Source organism: Aquarana catesbeiana, linkage group LG05 (genome assembly GCF_042186555.1).
Source record: "Aquarana catesbeiana isolate 2022-GZ linkage group LG05, ASM4218655v1, whole genome shotgun sequence".
NCBI lineage: Eukaryota > Metazoa > Chordata > Amphibia > Anura > Ranidae > Aquarana > Aquarana catesbeiana.
Window position 1 is genome coordinate 537,363,078 of NC_133328.1, and position 24,925 is coordinate 537,388,002.

Genomic DNA, 24,925 nt, shown 5'->3' on the forward strand with positions numbered 1-24,925 from the left:
GACAAAATTGAACCCTAAAACACACCTTGTCTTTTCCTAAAATTCGGACAGCTTCGGGCGACCTGATACAAAACCCTATCCACATTATGAAATCCTTCCAAGACTTCTACTCCAAACTGTACACGGACAATTTACCTCCCTCCCCTAACAAAATAGACATCTTTCTCTGTGACTTACCCCTTCCTAAAATTATAGAAAGCCATAGGGAACTCCTGGACAAACCCTTCTCCATGGAAGAGGTCGTGGAGGTAATAAAATCGCTCAAACAGGGCTCAGCTCCGGGCCCAGATGGTTTTACAGGTGGCTATTACAAAAAATTTGGACCCTTTTTGGCCCCCTACATGACACTTTTTTTAACTCCCTATGGGATGGAGCCCCCCTGGACAAAGACCTAAACACAGCCTTTATATCAGTAATCCCAAACCTGAGAAAGATACAAGCGAGGTCAGGAATTATCGCTCGATCTCCCTTATAAATAATGACATCAAAATAATGATGAAAATCCTAGCAACCAGAATGTCTAGCTTCATTGCGAAATATATACACAAGGACCAGGTGGGCTTCATACCGGGGAGGCAGGGCCCTGATCAGGTTAGAAGGGCCATAGATATTATTTCCTTACTGAAATCCCACTGGGCTGGAGGTACTCCCCAAAACGGCATGCTGATCTCAATTGACCTGCAGAAGGCTTTTGACTCTGTCGCTTGGCCTTACCTATTTGAGATATTGGGAAGATGGGGTTTCGGTCCTAATTTCATAGCAATTATCCACTCTCTATATTCTACCCCCAGCCCACAAGTCAGGCTTATGGGTCACTACTCCGAAAGCTTTAACATCCAGAAAGGCACTAGGCAGGGATGCCCCCTATTGCCGCTCATCTTTGCAATTTCCATCAAAACTTTGGCCATAGCTATCAAATCAAACTCAGATATTAAGGGGGTTACCTGTGACACCCAAGAACACAAATGCGTGTTATTCGCTGATGATATGTTACTCTTCATAACGTCCCCATTGATCTTCTGCTCAAAACTCTCCAAGAATTTGGTACTATCTCGGGCCTCAAAATCAATGCTTCAAAATCACTTGCATTAAATATATCAATCCCTCAAACTTTACTAAACCAATTGAAACACAACCTCCCCTTTACCTGGGCCTCGGAATCAATACCATATTTAGGAATCACACTGGATAATGTAATCAAACTTTATGCATCTAACTATCCCCCAATGTTCCGAAGACTGGAGGAGGACCTTAAGACTTGTTCGAGGTGTGGTCTGACCTGGTTTGGTAGGATAAATGCAGTAAAGATGATGTTGATGCACCATATTCTTTACCTTTTCAGCACTCTCCCTATTCCTTTACCCAAAAAGGTGAAGGTTGCCAAATTTCAATCTAAAATAGTGTGCTTTGTCTGGGGGAAGAAGGTTCAACGCTGCTCTAGAGATACATTTTTCAGGCTCAAGAACCAAGGTGGGCTGGGACTCCCAAATGTTTGGTACTATCAGGTGGCGCAACTAGCTCAGATCTCCGCAGTCTACTCCAAGGGACCTAAACCGGATTGGATAGCGCTAGAGAGACAGGCTGTCCCTCACCACACGATAGACTACCTCTTATGGTCCCCCCCAAAGCAGAGGCCCCCCATCTTGGCTCCCACCCTTTCTCATTCTATGACACTTTGTGATACACTCCTTTAAACAGGCCACCCTAATTTCAACCTTAAAACCCCTAGCTCACCTCTTCCATAACCCAAACTTTCAGCCGGGGATAAATATTCAAGCCTTTAAATGGTAGTTGAACAAGGGGTTATTCAGAATAGGCCACTTCTTTACCTCGTTAGGCCCTATCACACTGGGGTTTTGCCTCAGTAAACTGGAGATGCCTGACGCTGAAAAAAATTCAAACTTTCCCAGATCAGATATTTTCTTCACACCCTATGGGTAGAAAATCCCCCCCCCCAACCCCACTATCTATGAACATTGGTGCTCCAACCTCATGGATCAGAGAGGTGGCATTTCACTCATATATGCCTTGCTGGCACAAAATACGAACTCACCCTCTTACACTCGAGCTTGGGAGTCCGACCTTGAACTTCACATGGACCCTGAAAAATGGTTTCTCCATACGCATTCTCCGACTCTCATACAAGGGTATAATGAACATTGGACTAATTGAAGCAAATGTCAAGCTACTCACCAGATGGTATTATGTCCCAACTAGACTAGCGAAGAAATATCCAGACGCTTCACCCCTATGTTTTAGGGGCTGTAATCAAATAGGCTCCATGTATCACATTTGGTGGACTTGCCCAAGCATCAGAAGCTTCTGGAATAAATTATTCCATCTGGTGAGGAGAGTCATGGGGATAGCAGTCTCTCAGGACCCCTCAATAGCTCTTCTGAATTACAGAATAGACAACACCCCCAAACACACACAAACTTTGATTTTCTTCATGATCCTGAGAGCCAAAGTTTCTTTGGCAGGGGCCTGGAAGAAGTCCAGGGTCTTGATTCAGGTGACAAAATGTAAAATCTCCTGGCTCATGACCCAAGAACAAATGACAGAAACACTCTTAGACAAAGTTTGGAAATTCGAGGCCATTTGGGAACCTTGGGCTTTGTATACCAAGGTCCCTCTCTACCCAGGCCATATTCCTCCCTAAAAAGAAACTCTACTGGATGTCTCCTTCTACTTCCCTTTCTACTCTCACTCTGCTCCTATTACTCTCTCATCTACTCTTCCTACCCCACATGATCCTGTCGAGTTTGGACATTTAGGGGTTATCAGATTTTAGTAACAGTGCATATAGTTATACTTTGACATATTACTGAAGATGCCCATGGGACGCATCATTATCCTAACACAAGGAATAAAAGCTCCTCAGGGAACCAGGGTAGCGTGATACATCACACCCCTGTTTCTAAAAAGAGGGGGGTGCCGAGACGCCCATCCGTCCCAGGGTGAGCCGTGTGGGTAACAGTGTGATCCCTTTGGGGTGACCTGCGAGGCCCTCTGGGACTGCTTAGGTTTGGGAACGTCTTCACTGCCCTCCCTAGAACCTCCCCTCTATACTTCAATCCCTGGATCACTGAGATTTTCTCGCATTTTCTCTATGGGGATGCTCCAGGTGCATCTATTTTGACAAATATAACAGATAACACCCTGTTCATTTTAAGCATATAGTGTTGACTGTACATTCCGTATGCATATGTCCTTTCTGATTGGTCTTGTTGGCCCTAGTTCTATGCTAATATCTGTATTGTTATTTTATGTACCTTGGTTACAAAATTCTCAATAAACACATTGAAACAGAAAGAGTACAACAGTGGGGGTGCTGTATTAGCCGGCACTACAGAAGAAAACGAATTGGGGGTGCTTATTTTAGATGATTGCAAAATGAGCAAACAGTGTGACCAGGCAGTGGGAAAAGTGAATAGAATTCTAGGATGCATCACTAGAGGGGTCATCAGCAGGAGGAAGGAGGTTCTGATATCCCTATATAACTCTTTAGTAAGACCTAAATACTGTGTCCAAGTCTGGAGACCTTACTTAGACGGGTAAAAAAAATGGTGAAAGGTTTGGGGGATAAAACATATCAGGAGAGACTTCAGCAACTGAATATGTACAGTCTGGAGGAAAGAAGGGAAAGGGGAGACATGATTGAAACTTTTAAATACATCAAGGGGGTGAATAAGGTTTTTTCCATATGAAACCAGGAAGGCAGTTTTTCCAATATAAAACCAAAATCAAGAAGCCGGGGACATGACCTCAGACTGACTGGATATCTTCCCCTTTACATCTGAATCTGCAGAGTTCCCCTTTACATTTTAATATGAAGAGTTCCCCTTTACATCTGAAACGGCAGCATTCCCCCTTTACATCTGAATCCCCAGAGGGAAGGAAGGAGGAACACTGAAAACTCTGAGGAGGGGTTTCTAATGTAAGCGGGAACACTGCAGACTGGTGCAAAGGGGAACTCTGATGTAAGGGGGTCTCTGGTAACCAGAGCCCACGCTTACATTATAGTTCCCACCATTCCCCTTTAATCAGGGTTCCCAGAGTCTGGAGTTTGCAGAGTTCCCCTTTTACATCTGAATCTGCAGAGTTCCCCCATACATGTGAGTCTGCAGAATTTCCACTTATACTGTAATGGGGAGCTCTGTGGACTCTTATGTAAAGGGGAACTCTGATGTAAGGGGTGCTCTGGGATCCCTGATTTAGGGGAGCTCTGATATAAGGAGGGATGCTGTGGACTCTGGTGTAAAGGGGAACTCTGATGTAAGGGTGTCTCTGCTTCCTGAAGCCCCCTTTATATCAGAGTCTGCAGAGCACCCCTTTGCATCTAAGTCCCCCTTACATTAGTGTACTAAATCAGAGGAAGTAGAGAGAAGGGAGGGAAGGAGGAGACTTCAGTCTTAGACAAGGGATGAATGGTGAGCTCACTCACCCCAGAATGGAGGCTCAGACATTGGCATCTTTCATCCAGGATGTAGCTGCGACTGCTGGGCTTCAAATTTCCCGCCCACATCCCCTTGCACAGCACTACCAGGGATTGGAGTGTGGGTGGGTAGGGCAGACACAGGAGAAGAGGCACAGGAGGAGTGTAACAGACACTCTCAGCTTACAACTGCAGCCAGCAACCCTGCCGGGGAACCACAGTCCGGGCTGAATAATGTGCTCGGGTTTCAGGCAGTCTGAAACACGGGTACATGATTCAAAACCCAGACTGTCCAGGTGAATCCCAGACAGGTGGCAAACCTGTTTGCATTGCTATCTTTTCCTTTAGGGAGATTCACCCTCTCTATTTATCATACTAACCGTCATCACCGAAAGTGAAAGTGAACAAAAACCAAAAATTTTGGGTTTTCTGCCAAAAACTAAATAACGGGGAGTTCTTTCCATTGGGGACATTAGTTTTGGTTACCAGGGTTTTCCCCCAATTTGGAGGGATTTCTTATCACTTTCTGTTTTGTGTGTGGCTTGTGTGTCCCAAATGAAAAAAAGGCTTGTCCTTAGTTCTGCTTGAATACAGACTTGAATACAGATGAGTATTTTTTATTATTTGTTTTTGTAAGAGTACAGTGTTTAGGCTCTGATGGTTTTCTATTATGTATATGTATGTGTATATGTATATATATATATATATATATATATATATATATATATATATATATATATATATATATATATATATATATATATATATATATATATATATACACATATACATAATATATGTATGGTATATATATATATATATATATATATATATACACACATACACATATATATATATATATATATATGTGTGTATGTGTGTATATATATATATATATATATATATATATATATATATGTGTGTGTGTGTGTATGTATGTATGTATGTATATATATATATATATATATATATATATATATATATATATATATATATATATATATACTGTATTTATTGGCGTATAATACTCACTTTTTCACCATGAAAATTGGGTGCAAATAGCGTGTGCGTGTTATACGCCAATACTTCAATTTCAGCTGCATTGGAGGCAACGGGGGGGTGGGGGGAGGGGGGGATGAGTGCCGTCAGATTACATACAGTGAGAATCTCCTGTTTACTTGGCGGCCTGTGTAATAGGAAGTCAATAGATGGCAATGGCAAGGCTGCTGCATTTATGGCAATGGCGAGGCTGCTGCATTGATGGCAATGGTGAGGCTGCTACATTGATGGCAATGGTGAGGCTGCTGCATTGATGGCAATGGTGAGGCTGTATTGATGTGGACTAATAAGGCTGCATTGATGGCACTTGTGAGGCTGCAGGTGGGCATTAATCAGGCTGCATTGATGGCAATGGTGAGGCTGCAGATGGGAACTGACCCTTATTTTGCTTCAAAGTTCCTTATTTAAAATTTAAGTTTTTTCCTGAAACTTCCCTCTTAAAATGAATGTGCGTGTTATACGCTTGTGCGTGTTATATGCCGATAAATACGGTATATATATATATATATATATATATATATATATATATATATATATATATATATACCTAAAATGTAATATATTGCAGCTTACCAGACCTTAGATGTGGTGGTTACAATAGTTTTAATTTTTCTGCCTATGAATATTTTCGGCTAGTACAGAAAATAACTGTTGTCCTTGTCGGTTGCTGTGAGGTTCAAACAGTCCTATTTTTCTTCTGTAAACCATCAACTCCATCAGCAATGGAGATGAACAAAGACAGAATTGTTTGAAGTGTAGCCTGGGTGACAGCCATGGCTCTCTTCATAGATACAGTGGAGGAGTGAATGTACTGTAGCTTCTCAGGAACAGGCAGCGTGTTATTCAGAGAATTAGCATATCAAAAATATAACAAAACTAGCCTGAATAAAAAAAAACTAATGCAATATAAAATATATATATATATATATATATATATATATATATATATATATATATATATATATATATATATATATATATATATATTGGTGTGTTTGGATATGTTTTAAGAGTTAACCAAAAGAAGAAAACAGTGCCACTCTGGCTGAACCAAAGAGAAAACTTTTCTAATATGACTCTTCTAAATGAACTCCAGGAAAAGAATACTACCAGGTATCTAAATAAAATTTGGTGTGAAATTTATTTCACACTTGAATCAGCAGCTGCATGTAAGTATTACCAAACAACATACATTTAAATATATTTTGAGGATATTTTATACTTCAATAATTCAATATTAAATTTGTTTTTATTTGTAAGACACAGTTATAGTAAATCTGACTGAAATAGTGCATACAACTAATTTCCATATGGTTTTATTCTATATGTAAACTCAAAGATCTTAATCAGTGGAAGATTGGGGTTTTTATCGCTCTACAGTGCCTCCACAAGGGTCTTGGCATTGCAAGTGGGACACCCTATCTCCCAAGCTACTGGGCTACCCTTTGGACGGTAACAAGTGTGGAGCATTAAATTTCCTACTAATCACAGTAGAGGACAATGAACATACTATACAATGGAGATTATATAGCAACATAAGAAAAGCTTACAAACTCCATGTACACTAAATGGTGTTCCTGGTGGATACTAAACTCCAGAGGACCCAAAAGTTTTAAGTTTACAGTTCTAGCCATCATCAGGGGCATATCTACCACTAGGCAAACGAAGAGCTTGTCTTAGGCGGCATTTTTCAAGGGGACGGCATTGTCCCCAGGCAGAAGGGCAGAGGCAGCTCTTTAACCACTTCTTGTCCTTTCGGTGGTTGTACCGGGACGATGAACCGGCAGTCGGCTCTATTGTAATAGCAATCGGCTCCCTTCCCGTGGCTCTCCGGTCCCACCAAGAGATCCGAACAACCAGCCGGTGGTCTGCTGGCTGGCCGGACAGCCAAGCAAAGCCGGGATCAGCTTTGATCCTCTGTTCATAACAGTAAACCGGAAACAATGACATGACATCACTTCTGGATTACTCGGAAACTATCTGCGCCAGTTTTTAAAATTCTAAAGCACTCAAAAACACAGATATTGGTATTTTGAATGCTTTTAAGTGCAGAGGAGAGATTTGGGGTTTTATAAACCCCAGAACTCTCCATAAAGAGCACCTGTCACATGCCTATTTCTGTCACAAGGATGTTTACATTCCTTGTGACAGCAATAAAGGTGACAAAAAAATTAAAAAATAAAGCAACAGTGTAAAAAAATAAATAATTAAACAATTAAAAAAAAAAAAAAAAAAAAAAAAGGTTACCTCTGTCCTCCCGTGCTTGTATGCAAAGGTGAACGCATGTGTCAGTCTTGCACACACGCAAATAACGTGAGTTATCATCACGAACGTCAGATCATGGGCAGTAATTCTGTATATGGCACTTGGACGAATTATGTCTCAGGGTCTGATGAGGAAGTCGCAGCTCTTCACTGTGAATGGCTGCAGCGATCCCATCATACCCTGAGACAAGAACGCTATACCACGGCTGGGGTGGGACAAATTTAGATGGGGGATGCGCCCGATTTTAGTGTAGCCTAGGGCAGCACAAAACCAAAATACACCACTGGCTATCATTGCATTGTTAGTGGATGTTTCAAATTTACCTTTTCTTTGTCTGGTTTATCAATGAGAGACATAGACGTATCCAAAAGTGTCTTGATTGTTCGTGTGTAGCCTCCATGTGCTGCATAGTGCAGAGCTGCCCATCCACGATAGTCACTGAGCCACAAAGAAGACATCGGAATAATGAATATAAAATATTCAATAGTAAAGTTTATGTAAAATTGCATTTAATTTTCTGAAGCACTGTGTATCATAAACAACTAGCCTATTTTAAAAATAACTTGAACACCTCTTTTCCAAAACAGAAGCTGAAATTCAGAATTGAAAGTGTATCTTGCACTCCAAGTGAGTTCTGCTTATTTAGTGCAGATCCCCTACCCTATTGGTTAAACCCTGCATTAAAGTGATAATAGAGTCTCCTTTTTTTCTTTAAAAATAATAAACATATTATACATACCTACTCTGTGAAATGGTTTTGCACAGAGCAGACCAGAACTTCCTCTTCTCGGGTCCCTCTTTGACTCTCCTGGCCCATCCCTCCTGTCGAGTGCTCCCACAGCAAGCAGCTTGCTATGGGGGAACCTGAGCTGAGGTTCAGCCATGCCCCCCTCTCTCCTGATTGGCTAACTGACTTTGATTCACAGCAGCGGGAGCCAGCTGCTGTGTCTCAACCAATCAGGAGGGAGAGTTCAAGGCACTCATGCACATCGCTGGATAGAGATAGGGCTCAGGTAAGCATTAGGGAGGCTGAGGGGGCTGCTACACACAGAAGGTTTTTTTTTATTCTAATGCATACAATACATTAAGATAAAAAACTTTCTGCCCTTACAACCACTTTAAACTACAAAAAAAAAAAAAAAATTGGAAAAATGTAAATAATATATTAACCTTTCCCCCAGCTTCTGTACTACGGGGATGGTGTCACTATCTTACCAACAAGATCACTGGGAATTTTTAGAAGCCCAAAACTTGTGTAAATGCTCTGCAAAACAGTGCAGTATCATCTTCCTATGAGGTCTGGGCTACTCAAAAATCTTGCCAGAAAGATGCCACTATGGGCAGAAGTACAAACAGAAAAAACTGCGCTTGTGACATACAAAATCAAGGTTAAGTAAAATAGCAGCACCACTAACGTGAGATGTAATCTCATCAATAATTATAAGATATGCCCAGTTAAAGTGGACTTTGCATTAAAATCCCAAGGTTTGCTTATTAAGCATGCTCTCACTAAACAATGCATTAGACTGATAAAAATTAGATAATATACTTATTTTTCCCATGGCTTCTGCCCACAAGTATAAGGAAAAGATTGTGTTGCGCTTGAATACATCAATAAAGTGAATAAATAAATGACTAAAATGAATTAAATGAAATGAGTTCAGTCCATGTATCTTCAATATGGCACCAGTGTAGTGCTTTGTATTGGTAAACAGGTGCAAAAGTTCTTGTTCACTCAGTTCCTCCACCTTGTGAAAAGACCACCACCATAAGTTTAGATGTACTCTTACCAGAGAGTGTTGACCCCAAAACTTACGGGGGACCCCAGAACTTCCAGGGCACCCCGTAAGAAGTCCTTTTGTGACGAAACCAGTCTGGTTTAAGCATAGTTTTCCTGTCATCGTGTTTTGGATTGAGCTAACATTTGCGCTTGCTGTGAAAGATTTTTTAATGAAATGGCATGTCAGTGCATTACTTGAATAAAGCCCAACCTTAAAGGGTTACTAAACCCTTGTGTTTTTTTTTTTAAATAACAAACATGCCATACTTGCCTCCACTGTGCAGTTAGGTTTGCACAGGGTGGCCCCAATCCTCCTCTTCTGGGGTCCCTCAATGGTGTTCCTGGCTCCTCACAGCATTGGGAAACCACCTAGGAGGAAGCAATCTCCTTGGGGGTTACTGTGCGGGCGTGCTCCTGAGTCCAGCTTTTGCATCCATAGATACAGAAAGCTGGACTCGGCCCCGCCCCTGGAGCCATGTCATTGGATTTGATTGACAGCAGCGGGAGCCAATGGCTGCGCTGCTATCAATCTATCCATTCAGGACACAAGACACCAGCTAGAGCTGCTGTGCTTGTTCCCGGCCAGAGAAAGACAGGGTTGAGGTAAATATAAGGGGGCACTGGGGGCTGGTACATGACAGGAGGTTTTTCACCTTAATGCATAGAATGCATTAAGGTGAAAACCCATGAGGGTTTACAACCCCTTTAAGGATTGTATGCTATCTTGACATTTATCTTATCTAACTTATTTAACTTATGAGCACAACTTTATAATACAGTGCAGTCAGTGTAGTGTATATAATGCAGTGCAAAGTGTATAGCGCAGTCAATGTAGTGTATATAACACAGTGCAGAGTATATAGTGCAGTCATTGCAGTGTATATAACGCAGGGCATAGTATATAGTGCAGTCAGTGTAGTGTATATAACGCAGGGCAGAGTATATAGTGCAGTCAGTGTAGTGTATATAATGCAGTGCAGTGTATATAGTGCAGTCAGTGTAGTATATATAATACAGTGCAGAGTATATAATGCAGTCAGTGTAGTGTATATAACGCAGTATGTAGTGCAGTGCAGAGTATATAATACAGTGTATTGAAGTGGGTAAGGGGAACCCTATGACAGAATTAATAAAAAAACAGAATGGGGTCCCCCAAAATCCATACCAGGCCCCTCGAGTCTGGTATAGACTTTAAGGGGAACTCCACGCCCAAAAATAGTTTTTTTCTTTTTTTTTATAAAGGAATTCTCAAAAACTTTTGGTTTTTACTTTTTTTACACTTTTTTTGGTGAAGGGGTAGGGGTACAATGTACCCGATACACATTCACATATGGGGGGCTGGATCTGGGGGGCCCCCTTTTTAAAGAGGGCTTCCAGATTTCGATAAGTGACCAACCCGCAGACCCCGACAACCACTGGCTAGGGTTGTCGGGAAGAGTCCCTTGTCCCCATCAACATGGGGGACAAGGTGCTTTGGGGGGGCACCCCAAAGCACCCTCCCCGTGTTGAGGGCAAGTGGCCTGGTATGGTTCAGGTGGGGGGGCTGCTCACTCATCCCCCCCTTTCCTGGCCTGCCAGGCTGCTTGCTCAGATAAGGGTCTGGTATGGATTTTGGGGCCCCCCTCCACACCAATTGTTTTTATTTTGGTATGGGGTTCCCCTTAAAATCAATACCACACCCAAAGGGCCTGGTATGGACTGGAGGGGGACCCCGCGCCATTTTTCTTTCTGTTTTTTTCCATCTATATTGCCAGGAGCCAGCAATACATTACAGCCGCAAGCTAGTTTAAATGACATTTTTTTCCTTTAGAAATGTCATTATTGCTGTGGCATGTTTTATACATCGCACAGATGTGTCACTTTACAGGTAGACTAAGGGGACCCCCCAGGCACGATATTTAAAGGAATATTTCATTTTTATTGTTTCACTTTAAGCATCATTAAAATCACTGCTCCTTTAAAAACAATTGTTTTAAAAACTTTTCTTTGCATTGATACATGTCCCCTGGGGCAGTACCCGGGTCCCCATACACTTTTTATGGCAATAACTTGCATATAAGCCTTTAAAATTAAGACTTTTGATTTTTCATGTTCGTGTCCCATAGACTAAAGGGTTCGCATGTTCGCTAGAACTTTTTGCCTGAGGTGTTCTGGTGCAAACCGAACCCGGGGGGGGGGGTGTTCGCCCCATCCCTACTACTGAGTTTAAACCAAATACAAGTGATTAACCAATTGGTTGCTGAGATTCATTCATGTTCTTTACATTGATACAAAAAATTTTTTTGCTATGTTTGCTATATTTGCTATGTGTTATAGCTCATTATTGTTCTTTACGAGCATACTAAGTTTCCCATTGATACAGACTTATTTTGTTACCTTAACATGAGAGCTCCCCTCTTCAGCAGAAGAAAAACTATTCTGTCATGGCCATTTTGTGCTGCCAAATGCAGAGGTGTCATTCCTTTTTCATCTGCGTCATTGAGAAGTCGAGCATCCTGCACAAATCTCAGAAGTCTGTCACAGGTGTTATAACGGCCGTAGCTGAATTAATGAAAAATATCTGAGTACTTAATTACAATTAGATCATGTGATAAAATGAAAACAGGACATAATGGAAATGTACTGTAAACAGTAGCAGTTAAAATACATATGAATGTGTATTTGATTCGTTTGATGAATGCACGCTGAATAATTAAACTTGTAGTGCAAAGCAAACTGCGTTTTTAAATTTCAAATAGATACATTTAAACCAGAAAATAGATGTCTACAAAAGAATTGATATGTTTTCTAAGTATGTGCCATTTGTCATAAAATAAGGGACCCATGGACAGACTAGAATGTTTAAATGGGCGACTAAGTGGCAAAATGAGGTTTAATGTTGATAAATGTAAAGCTATCCACTTGGGGGCTAAGACTATGCATGCATCATACATACTAGGGGAAGTACAACTGGGGGAATTGGTGAAGAAGGATCTGGGTGTTCTGGTAGATCATAAACGTAATAATAGCATGCAATGCCAAGCTGCGGTTTCCAAAGCAAGCTAAATAATTTATTGTATTAAAAGAGGTATGGAATGCAGAGCTGTACAAATTATTAGTAAGTTCTCATCTGAAATATGCAGTTTGGCTTTGGGCACCAGTTCATAAAAAGGATATCGAGGAACTGGAGAAAGTGCAGAGAAGAGCAACCAAACTGTTAAGAGGCATGGAGGAGCTCAGCTATAAGGAAAGATTTGAGAAACTGAATTTTTTCTCTCCTGGGCAGAGAAGATTAAGGGGGGATATGATCAACATGTATAAATACATGGTCCATATAGTGAACTTGGAGTTATTCATCAATCGTCATATAGGATAAGTGGGCACTCTTTGCAGCTGAAGGAAAAGAGATCTAATCTCCAAATATACAAAGGCTTCTTTACAGTAAGAGCTGTGAAAATGTGGAATAGACTCCCTCAAGAGAAGGTTCTGGCCAGCCCCGTAGATTGTTTTAAAAAAGGCCTGGATTTTTTCCTAAATGCACAAAATATAACTGAATACTAATATTTTAGGTAAAGTTGATCCAGGGAATATCTGATTGCCACTTTAGGGATCAGGAAAGTTTATTTTCCCCACTGGAGCAAATTGGATCATGCTTTATTTGCTTGTTTGTTTTTTTTTGCCTTCCTCTGGATCAACTGTGGGTATAGGATAGCGTATATGGATGTTTTCAATTTGTGTGGGTTTTTTTTTTCCTCTGTTGGTTGAACTGGATGGACTTGAGTCTTCAACCAGATTAACTATGTAAGAGTGATTAGAAGATACTGCTTCATTAGGCAACAACAAAATTGTGTGTTTTGCTTGGCAAATTTTCAGTGAAAAATTGCCATGTTATGACAAAATACATTTAAGTCAATAGGAAAGGCTAAATTAAAGTGGTTGTAAACACTTTAACACTGTTACCCACTGTAAACACTGGGTATGTTACATATACCCAGTGAAGTGAATGGCTTCAGGTAATACACAAAGATGAAACAGATCCTCCTACATAAGTTGTACCTGTCTATCTGCAGTCTTCTCTTCTCTATCCATTCAAAGTGCTGAATTTACAGCTTGTCTGAGAGTTCAGAAAAAAAGTGGGTGGAGAGCTGAGGATATGCTTTGCAGAGCTCAGTGAGGAGAGTTCTGAGAACTGATTGGAGGGAAGAGACACTCCTGAGGATTTTTAAAGTGTCTTCCCTCTGTCCTGCACAAGTTGATATGCCAAAAAATGTCCTTGTTAGCTGGGAACATGGCGTTACATATTGAGGAATAGAGAAATCCTAATGCTTTTTCCTAATGCTAACTATTATTAGCAGTGTCCTGCCACTGTACATATTCAGCCAGGCAGAACAAGAGTCTTTCTGGAAGGATGTACAGGCATGTCCTCCCAGAAGCACGCCTCATGTGTGCCCACGTGGGCATGCAGTGGCACGATTTGCACCCAGCAGATTGGTGATTGGTCATGATACCATGTGATCACTGTGAATGATGATCACATGAACAGTAGTAAAAAAGGGCTGTCATTCATGAACACATTGTTAACTACTGTGATCATTATGATTAGTCCACTGATCCCCTGCTGATCGGAGCAGAGCAGGCAGATGACAGGTCCATGATTGCGCAGTTTATGCGGAGTGGACACGGACAGAGCCTGTTCCACTCTATGGGCAGCTGGGAGCCAACAGACCAGCTGTCCATTTACACCCAACTGCCCTCCATCCGCCTAGATGGAGGGGGACAGTCCCCCTCCATTTTTTTTAGTGGAACGATTTGGATTGGATATAGGCGGTTGTAAAAGGACCCAAGTTAGTTTGCAACCGCCAGTCCATAGGAGTGAATGGGGGGGGTCCAATCAGGTCCGCCTGAAAAACTAACAAGCAGATCTGATTGGAACCTATGTGTGAAAGGGGCCTTAGACAGTAAATTTCAGAGCTGAGGAAAGCTACCTCTATAGTTGCAAAGTGTCCCAGATCTGCAGGGACAGTCCCATTTATTAGACAGCTGTCCTGCAGCAGCTTTGTCCTGACCAATGTCCCAGAATCCAAGTTATGGGGATGGCTAGAGTACTGTTCATCCCTGGGCAATTTAAAGAATAATTCCATGCACAGGCTATACTATACATTGTTACAGTGTTCCAGCTCAGACCAATGTAACTATGTATATACCATACCTGACTGATGCCCCTGATGCCCTGATGCCCCTGAGGCTGCAGAGAAAGGAACTGGGGAATCTGTCCTAAGTCCCTTTTTATTTCTCAAAAGTCACGCATCTTTTTAGACCCCTGATATTTCACCAAAGCCCCCCAACAGGGCTCCTGAAAAATTATAAAAAATCATGTTGTACAAACGAATTTAATAAAAATAGAAAACTACTGACACGGTCGACTGCCCTACTGACACCAACCTCTGCCATACTGACACCATCCTCTTCGGGGGGCAAGGAGGGTTTCAAACTAAGTTTTTGCCCCGGGGGAAAGAATGTCTAGCTTCACCACTGCAGACCAGTGTAATTCAGCAACAGTGTTCCTGATTGCTGCCACACTAGTCCCCACTGTCACCAGACCAGTGCAGCCAACAACAGCATTCCTGATCAGTGCCACACCAGTACAATGTTGCCTCTGCCTGATGCCTGTACTAACCCTGGCCTGTTTATTGACATTGTTTCTGCCTGCTGCCTGAACCGATCCTTTGCCTGTTTGCTGACCATGTCTCTGCCTGCGCCTGAACTGACCCATCTGCACATCCCGCTGACTGTTCCTACGAGACACCAGTCCCAGCCATCTCCTATAGACAACTGCACTCCTGGAACCACAGGAACTCTTTTGTTCGTCCTTTCATCCACCTCCTGTACTCCTATGCCATTGAACATGGCATTCCTGGTGGCAGTCATGTACCTGTAGGCTAGACTTGCTTTGTTTATAGGGAATGGGATTGCTACAAGTGGCACTACACTAAGCTAAATTTCCTATATTTTATTTTGACACAATTGGTTGATTTGTGTGATAAACAAGATACAATGTCCAGTACATAATCAGTCCAGACACTAAAAAAAATGTGTTTGTGAAATATATTTTTAAATTGGCAACTTTTGTGTAAATTGTGTAAAAAAGACAATTGTGTAAAAAAAAAAAAAAAAAAAGATTTTCATTTTCTTTACACATTTTCCAAAAATTTGTGGCAAAAAAAATTAAGCCTTCAAAAGATTCACCATGCCTCTTAGAAAATACTTTGGTCTGTTTGCTTTTGAAAAATGTGATCATTTTGTGGGTGTTTCCAGTGTCCTGGTTCGCAAGGGCCTCCAAAAATGTGATATATACTCAGGAAATTTGTTCCCCTGAAATATCTGAAGGTGCTCTGTGGATTTTGGCCTCCTCTAGGTGGCTAGGCTGTGAAAAAGTCTCATGCATGTGGTATCTAAATACTCAGAAGGAGTAGCAAAATGTGTTCTGGGGTGAAGTATGATGTGTGTTAGAATTATCTGATTTATTGACAACTTTGTGTTTCTACTGCCCTGATGTTACAGGGCATCCAAAATGCGATAGGTAGTTAGGAATTAGATTGTATGATGTAGATGTAATTCAGACATCCCAGCCTGAAAAACTAATTTCAGGAAGGTGGCAAGCTCATTTCAGGGAGGTCACGCTCCGTGCCGACAACCCCCCCCCCCCATTCATAGTAAAATACTATAATAAAATAATACTTTAAATATAATTAATAATATAATGCCATAGTAAAAAATACTTTAAAAGATAATGTTGTGTCACACTCACCAAAAATGCACCCTTACTGTGCCCATTTGCCGCCTCATCAGTGCCAAAAATGCAGCATCACTGTGCCAATCTGCACCCTCACTGTGCCAATCTGCACCCTCACTGTGCCAATCTTCAGCCTCACTGTGCCCATCAATGCAGCCTCACTGTGCCCATCAATGCAGCCTCACTGTGCCCATCAATGCAGCCTCACTGTGCCCACCAATGCAGCCTCACTAAGCCATCAATGCAGCCTCACTGTGCCCATCTGCAGCCTCACTGTGCCCATTTGCAGCCTCATCAGTGCCAACACTGCAGACTCACTGTGCCAACACTGCAGCCTCACTGTGCCAACACTGCAGCCTCATTGTGCCAACAATGCAGCCTCGTCAGTGCCCATCAATGCAGCCTCACTGAGCCATCAATGCAGCCTCACTGTGCCCATCTGCAGCCTCATTAGTGCCCACCTGCAGCCTAACTGTGCCCATCTGTATCATCAGTGCCCATCTGCAGCCTCACTGTGCCCATCTGCAGCCTCACTGTGCCAACAATGCAGTCTCACTGTGCACATCTGTATCCTCATCAGTGCCCATCTGCAAAAACTAATTTCAGGGAGGTGGCAAGCTCATTTCAGGGAGGTCACGCTCCGTGCTGACAACCCCCCTGATCATTATAAAATACTATAATAAAATAATACTTTAAATATAATTAATAATATAATGCCATAGTAAAAAATACTTTAAAAGATAATGTTGTGTCACACTCACCAAAAATGCACCCTCACCGTGCCCATTTGCTGCCTCATCAGTGCCAAAAATGCACCCTCACTGTGCCAACCTGCACCCTCACTGTGCCCATCTTCAGCCTCATCAGTGCCCATCAGTGCAGCCTCACTGTGTCCATCAATGCAGCCTCACTGTGCCCATCAATGCAGCCTCACTGTGCCCACCAATACAGCCTCACCGAGCCATCAGTGCAGCCTCACTGTGCCCATTTGCAGCCTCATCAGTGCCAACACTGCAGCCTCACTGTGCCCATCTGCAGCCTCACTGTGCCAACAATACAGCCTCGTCAGTGCCCAGCAATGCAGCCACACTGAGCCATCAATGCAGCCTCACTGTGCCCATCTGCAGCCTCATTAGTGTCAACAATGCAGCATCACTGTACCAACAATGCAGCCTCACTGTGCCCATCTTCAGCCTCATCAGTGCCCATCAGTGCAGCCTCACTGTGCCCATCAATGCAGCCTCACTGTGCCCATTAATGCAGCCTTACTGTGCCCACCAATGCAGCCTCACCGAGCCATCAATGCAGCCTCACTGTGCCCATCTGCAGCCTCATCAGTGCCAGCAATGCAGCCTCACTGTGCCCATTTGCAGCCTCATCAGTGCCAACACTGCAGCCTCACTGTGCCCATCTGCAGCCTCACTGTGCCAACAATGCAGCCTCGTTAGTGCCCATCAATGCAGCCTCACTGAGCCATCGACGCAGCCTCACATCTGCAGCCTCATTAGTGTCAACAATGCAGCCTCACTGTGCCAACAATGCAGCCTCACGGGGCCCATCTGTATCCTCATCAGTGCCCATCTGCAGCCTCACTGTGCCCATCTATATTCTCATCAGTGCCCATCTGCAGCCTCACTGTGCCCATCTGCAGCCTCACTGTGCCAACAATGCAGTCTCACTGTGCACATCTGTATCCTCATCAGTGCCCATCTGCAGCCTCACTGTGCCAACAATGCAGCCTCACTGTGCCAACAATGCAGTCTCACTGTGCACATCTGTATCCTCATCAGTGCCCATCTGCAGCCTCACTGTGCCAACAATGCAGCCTCACTGTGCCCATCTGTATCCTCATCAGTGCCCATCTGCAGCCTTGCCAGTACCTTGATTACAAACAGCGGGTGTCTCCTGCTGTGTCATGCAGCTGAGGTCTTAACTGTTCATTGGCCGTCCACTGTACCAAAGTCCTGCCTCCCCATCCATGATAGACGGTCAACTGAACACTTATACAATGCTGGTAAATTGAATCAGTGTTCCGTCTATCATGGATGAGGAGGCTTTGTTACAGTGGATGGCCACCGAACAGTTAAGACTGCAGCTGCAAGTCTCACATACGGTGAGTATTCCCGTACTCAGGAGGTGTAGCGGAATGTGATTTGGGGTGTTGCTGTAAGTATACCTATGCTGTATGGGAGAAATAACTTGTTAAAATGACAACTTTGTGTGGGAAAAACAGTCAGTAAATCAGGACTGATCAATTTTCAAATATATACCATACATTGTAGACTCTAAACTTACACAAAGACTAAATAATACACACTGATTTAGGTTATACTTACCAAAGAAATGTAGAAGAATACATTTTAGCCTAAATTTCTGAGAATGATTATTTATTTGCAATATTTTGTAACAGAAACTAAGTGACAAGGGTTTTTTTTTTCAACATTTTCGGGCTTCCTTAATTTATATAGCAAATTATAGAAAACCCAATGTTGATTAACTACTTAAGGACCGGAAGGATTTGCCCCCTTAGTGACCAGATCATTTTTTTGCAACACGGCACTGTGTCATTTTAACTGACAATTGCGCGGTTGTGCGACGCTGTACCCAAACAAAATTGTTATCCTTTTTTTTCCACACAAAAAGAGCTTTCTTTTGGTGGTATTTGATCACCTTTGCGGTTTTTATTTTTTGCGCTATAAACAAACAAAGAGCGTCAATTTTGAAAAAAAAAAATTATTATTTTTTATACTAAAAAAATTATATAAAAAAACGAATTTATTCATCAGTTTAGGCTGATATATATTCTATTCTTCTACATATTTTTGGTAAAAAAAAAATCGCAATAGGCGTATATCGATTGGTTTGCGCAAAAGTTAGCACATCTACAAACTATGGGATATATTTATGGACTTTTATTTTTTGTTTTTATTGTTTCTACTTGTTATGGTGGCGATCTGCGATTTTTAGCGGGACTGCGACATTGCAGCAGACAAATCTGACTCCAAATGACACTTTTTGGGGACCAGTGACATTATTACAGTGATCAGTGAAATCAAAATGCACAGATCAATGTAAAAATGGCACTGACAGGGAAGGGGTTAACACTAGGGGGCGATCAAGGGGTTAAATGTGTTCCCTAGGTGTGTCCCCAATCTAGTCATTATTGGCTGGGAAGGTGACCATGTCTACAAATATTCTGAAAATGCTTCTATTAATAAAAGGCAAAAGGAAAAAAACACTTTTAACAATATGCCTTTTAATAAAAACTAGTAGATGTCAAACAGCATAGCAATAATTTTTTTCTTATGTGTTATTATGTATTATTTTTATTATTATTAGGCTATGAACACACAGGTTGTGTGCCTTTCAATGTTTAATAGTTCATTTGCATCTGCATAACCATTATTTTGGCATGTTCGCACACAAATTCTACAAGAAAGTATAGGATAACATTCACTTTTTTTTTTTTTTAAACAATAGGATAACATTCACTTTGATACTAACATGTTATTTTAGATGGAAGATTATTGGGATTGGAGTGTGTTAGTGTAAGATGTTAGATTTCAGGACATCTTACTAGTAGTTGCGTTCACACGTTACCTGATATTTGACTGTTATTGTTTAGTATACAATATGGTGATCTTACCAAGCAGCAAAATGCAAAGCTGATCTTTTATCCTTGCTCTTAGAATAAAGGGACCCGTTTAGTCCCATTAGGTTGTTCACAGAATTTGGAACTCCATGACGACAGGCGTAATGCAGAGGTGTGCAGCCATCTACATCTTCATCTCCAACAAGTAACTTGATGTCTTCTCTCTAGTGGGACACACACATATATCATTTAGAATGTCAACCTTGCCATATAATTAACATTTGCGTAAACACACAATGTGACATACCTGTAGAATTTCAGCTGTAATATTTTTTAAACCTCCAGGCTGTAAAACTATCAGGTGAAGAAAATTTCGGCCATAGTTATCTGCCAGCTGTACATTTGCTCCTACAACGAAAGATGCAAAAGGCAATAAAGTTACCATATTTGTAGATTTCTTGTTTTCCTTCTATACACCTTACATTTTGATGGACCACAAAGTCTTTAGAGCTGACAGTTATTTTACATTATTTATTTCCTACTAGTCAAAAGCCAATCAAAGTCTAATTCCTCTCAATCAGCAAAATTACAGATTATTTTATTCACCCCATATACAGGGGAATGTACTATTCACAGAGTGTAATTGGAACTCAGAAGTTCAAGACTTTTGGCAGATTAAAAAAAAAACAATAAACAGAACTGCCAACCTTTCTTATCACTATAATATAGAGTATGTGATTATTAAAGGGAATGTACACATTGGTCAGGATTAAAAATACATTTTTTAGCCAGGTAAATATTAAATATTGTATGTTAATATTCTTTATTCTCCATTTAAGTCAGTAGGTGAGGATTTAGATTTCTTCTTACATGCTTTCAAGTTTCTCAAGTTGTAAAAAAGACTATTGTTTACAGAACTCAATAGTGTAAGCTAACATTTATACACAAACACAAGTAAATATGTCAGGACTAGGGATGAGCCGAACACCCCCCGGTTCGGTTCGCACCAGAACCTGCGAACGGACCGAAAATTTGCACGAACGTTAGAACCCCATTGACGTCTATGGGACTCGAACGTTTGAAATCAAAAGTGCTCATTTTAAAGGCTAATTTGCATGGTATTGTCCTAAAAGGGTTTGGGGACCCGGGTCCTGCCCCAGGCGAAATGTATCAATGCAAAAAGAACTTTTAAAAACGGACGTTTTTTCGGGAGCAGTGATTTTAATGATGCTTAAAGTTAAAGAAAAGTGAAATATTCCTTTAAATATCGTACCTGGGGCAGTCTATAGTATGCCTGTAAAGTGGTGCATGTTTCCCGTGCTTAGAACAGTCCCTGCACAAAATGTAATTTTTAAAGGAAAAAAAGTCATTTAAAACTGCTTGCGGCTTTAATGTAATGTCGGGTCCTGGCAATATGGATGAAAATCAGTGAGACAAACAGCATGGGTACCCCCCAGTCCATTAGACAGGGGCATGGCGCAGACATCATGGCTCTTTCCTGAGTGGCTCTGTCACGAGTGATGCGCAGTTTCACCGACGCAGTTATCAATTCTGATCATGTCTTCTCTGCTCTTTTACAGGTAATTGTCTCCTATCTCCTATCCAACTGTACATCCCTACTGAACTGGCTTTGCTGAGTCTGCTATTAATATTTTTGGTAATTGTCTCCTATCTCCTATCCAACTGTACATCCCTACTGAACTGGCTTTGCTGAGTCTGCTATTAATATTTTTGGTAATTGTCTCCTGCTGCCATATCTTTAAACTTCCATATTTACTGCTAGCTCTATAACAAACACACTGCAATAGCAATATTACTGGTGATTGATTCTCAACTCCATGTGGCTTGAGTGATCAAGAGAAGTAATTAGCTTTACGACCCTAGCCTGTGTCTGGCCTGGCCCTGGCCATCTCCTCCCCATATTCAGGTGTCTCACATCAGACCCAATAATGACCAACTGAGAAATGCATCCCAGCTTAGGCTGTCTATAAATTTATGGCAGCTTATGGGGTGGCGCAGACAGGGGCATGGCGCAGACATCATGGCTCTTTCCTGAGTGGCTCTGTCACGAGTGATGCGCAGTTTCACCGACGCAGTTATCAATTCTGATCATGTCTTCTCTGCTCTTTTACAGGTAATTGTCTCCTATCTCCTATCCAACTGTACATCCCTACTGAACTGGCTTTGCTGAGTCTGCTATTAATATTTTTGGTAATTGTCTCCTATCTCCTATCCAACTGTACATCCCTACTGAACTGGCTTTGCTGAGTCTGCTATTAATATTTTTGGTAATTGTCTCCTGCTGCCATATCTTTAAACTTCCATATTTACTGCTAGCTCTATAACAAACACACTGCAATAGCAATATTACTGGTGATTGATTCTCAACTCCATGTGGCTTGAGTGATCAAGAGAGGTAATTAGCTTTACGACCCTAGCCTGTGTCTGGCCTGGCCCTGGCCATCTCCTCCCCATATTCAGGTGTCTCACATCAGACCCAATAATGACCAACTGAGAAATGCATCCCAGCTTAGGCTGTCTATAAATTTATGGCAGCTTATGGGGTGGCGCAGACAGGGGCATGGCGCAGACATCATGGCTCTTTCCTGAGTGGCTCTGTCACGAGTGATGCGCAGTTTCACCGACGCAGTTATCAATTCTGATCATGTCTTCTCTGCTCTTTTACAGGTAATTGTCTCCTATCTCCTATCCAACTGTACATCCCTACTGAACTGGCTTTGCTGAGTCTGCTATTAATATTTTTGGTAATTGTCTCCTATCTCCTATCCAACTGTACATCCCTACTGAACTGGCTTTGCTGAGTCTGCTATTAATATTTTTGGTAATTGTCTCCTGCTGCCATATCTTTAAACTTCCATATTTACTGCTAGCTCTATAACAAACACACTGCAATAGCAATATTACTGGTGATTGATTCTCAACTCCATGTGGCTTGAGTGATCAAGAGAGGTAATTAGCTTTACGACCCTAGCCTGTGTCTGGCCTGGCCCTGGCCATCTCCTCCCCATATTCAGGTGTCTCACATCAGACCCAATAATGACCAACTGAGAAATGCATCCCAGCTTAGGCTGTCTATAAATTTATGGCAGCTTATGGGGTGGCGCAGACAGGGGCATGGCGCAGACATCATGGCTCTTTCCTGAGTGGCTCTGTCACGAGTGATGCGCAGTTTCACCGACGCAGTTATCAATTCTGATCATGTCTTCTCTGCTCTTTTACAGGTAATTGTCTCCTATCTCCTATCCAACTGTACATCCCTACTGAACTGGCTTTGCTGAGTCTGCTATTAATATTTTTGGTAATTGTCTCCTATCTCCTATCCAACTGTACATCCCTACTGAACTGGCTTTGCTGAGTCTGCTATTAATATTTTTGGTAATTGTCTCCTGCTGCCATATCTTTAAACTTCCATATTTACTGCTAGCTCTATAACAAACACACTGCAATAGCAATATTACTGGTGATTGATTCTCAACTCCATGTGGCTTGAGTGATCAAGAGAGGTAATTAGCTTTACGACCCTAGCCTGTGTCTGGCCTGGCCCTGGCCATCTCCTCCCCATATTCAGGTGTCTCACATCAGACCCAATAATGACCAACTGAGAAATGCATCCCAGCTTAGGCTGTCTATAAATTTATGGCAGCTTATGGGGTGGCGCAGACAGGGGCATGGCGCAGACATCATGGCTCTTTCCTGAGTGGCTCTGTCACGAGTGATGCGCAGTTTCACCGACGCAGTTATCAATTCTGATCATGTCTTCTCTGCTCTTTTACAGGTAATTGTCTCCTATCTCCTATCCAACTGTACATCCCTACTGAACTGGCTTTGCTGAGTCTGCTATTAATATTTTTGGTAATTGTCTCCTATCTCCTATCCAACTGTACATCCCTACTGAACTGGCTTTGCTGAGTCTGCTATTAATATTTTTGGTAATTGTCTCCTGCTGCCATATCTTTAAACTTCCATATTTACTGCTAGCTCTATAACAAACACACTGCAATAGCAATATTACTGGTGATTGATTCTCAACTCCATGTGGCTTGAGTGATCAAGAGAGGTAATTAGCTTTACGACCCTAGCCTGTGTCTGGCCTGGCCCTGGCCATCTCCTCCCCATATTCAGGTGTCTCACATCAGACCCAATAATGACCAACTGAGAAATGCATCCCAGCTTAGGCTGTCTATAAATTTATGGCAGCTTATGGGGTGGCGCAGACAGGGGCATGGCGCAGACATCATGGCTCTTTCCTGAGTGGCTCTGTCACGAGTGATGCGCAGTTTCACCGACGCAGTTATCAATTCTGATCATGTCTTCTCTGCTCTTTTACAGGTAATTGTCTCCTATCTCCTATCCAACTGTACATCCCTACTGAACTGGCTTTGCTGAGTCTGCTATTAATATTTTTGGTAATTGTCTCCTGCTGCCATATCTTTAAACTTCCATATTTACTGCTAGCTCTATAACAAACACACTGCAATAGCAATATTACTGGTGATTGATTCTCAACTCCATGTGGCTTGAGTGATCAAGAGAGGTAATTAGCTTTACGACCCTAGCCTGTGTCTGGCCTGGCCCTGGCCATCTCCTCCCCATATTCAGGTGTCTCACATCAGACCCAATAATGACCAACTGAGAAATGCATCCCAGCTTAGGCTGTCTATAAATTTATGGCAGCTTATGGGGTGGCGCAGACAGGGGCATGGCGCAGACATCATGGCTCTTTCCTGAGTGGCTCTGTCACGAGTGATGCGCAGTTTCACCGACGCAGTTATCAATTCTGATCATGTCTTCTCTGCTCTTTTACAGGTAATTGTCTCCTATCTCCTATCCAACTGTACATCCCTACTGAACTGGCTTTGCTGAGTCTGCTATTAATATTTTTGGTAATTGTCTCCTGCTGCCATATCTTTAAACTTCCATATTTACTGCTAGCTCTATAACAAACACACTGCAATAGCAATATTACTGGTGATTGATTCTCAACTCCATGTGGCTTGAGTG

General features: G+C 42.0%; 1 protein-coding gene across 4 annotated transcripts in view; it reads right to left on the bottom strand.

Moving 5' to 3' along the window:
- The window catches only part of TRPA1 (transient receptor potential cation channel subfamily A member 1), a 321,861-nt gene that overhangs the window by 82,030 nt on the left and 214,906 nt on the right, over positions 1–24,925 (bottom strand). For all 4 annotated transcript variants that reach the window (XM_073631793.1, XM_073631794.1, XM_073631792.1 and 1 more), the window contains 4 exons: positions 20,211–20,311; positions 19,958–20,127; positions 11,916–12,080; positions 8,083–8,197 (listed from right to left, as the gene is read on the bottom strand). In XM_073631793.1, the coding sequence (XP_073487894.1) occupies positions 8,083–8,197; positions 11,916–12,080; positions 19,958–20,127; positions 20,211–20,311 (551 nt within the window). The remainder of the gene's footprint in view (positions 1–8,082; positions 8,198–11,915; positions 12,081–19,957; positions 20,128–20,210; positions 20,312–24,925) is intronic.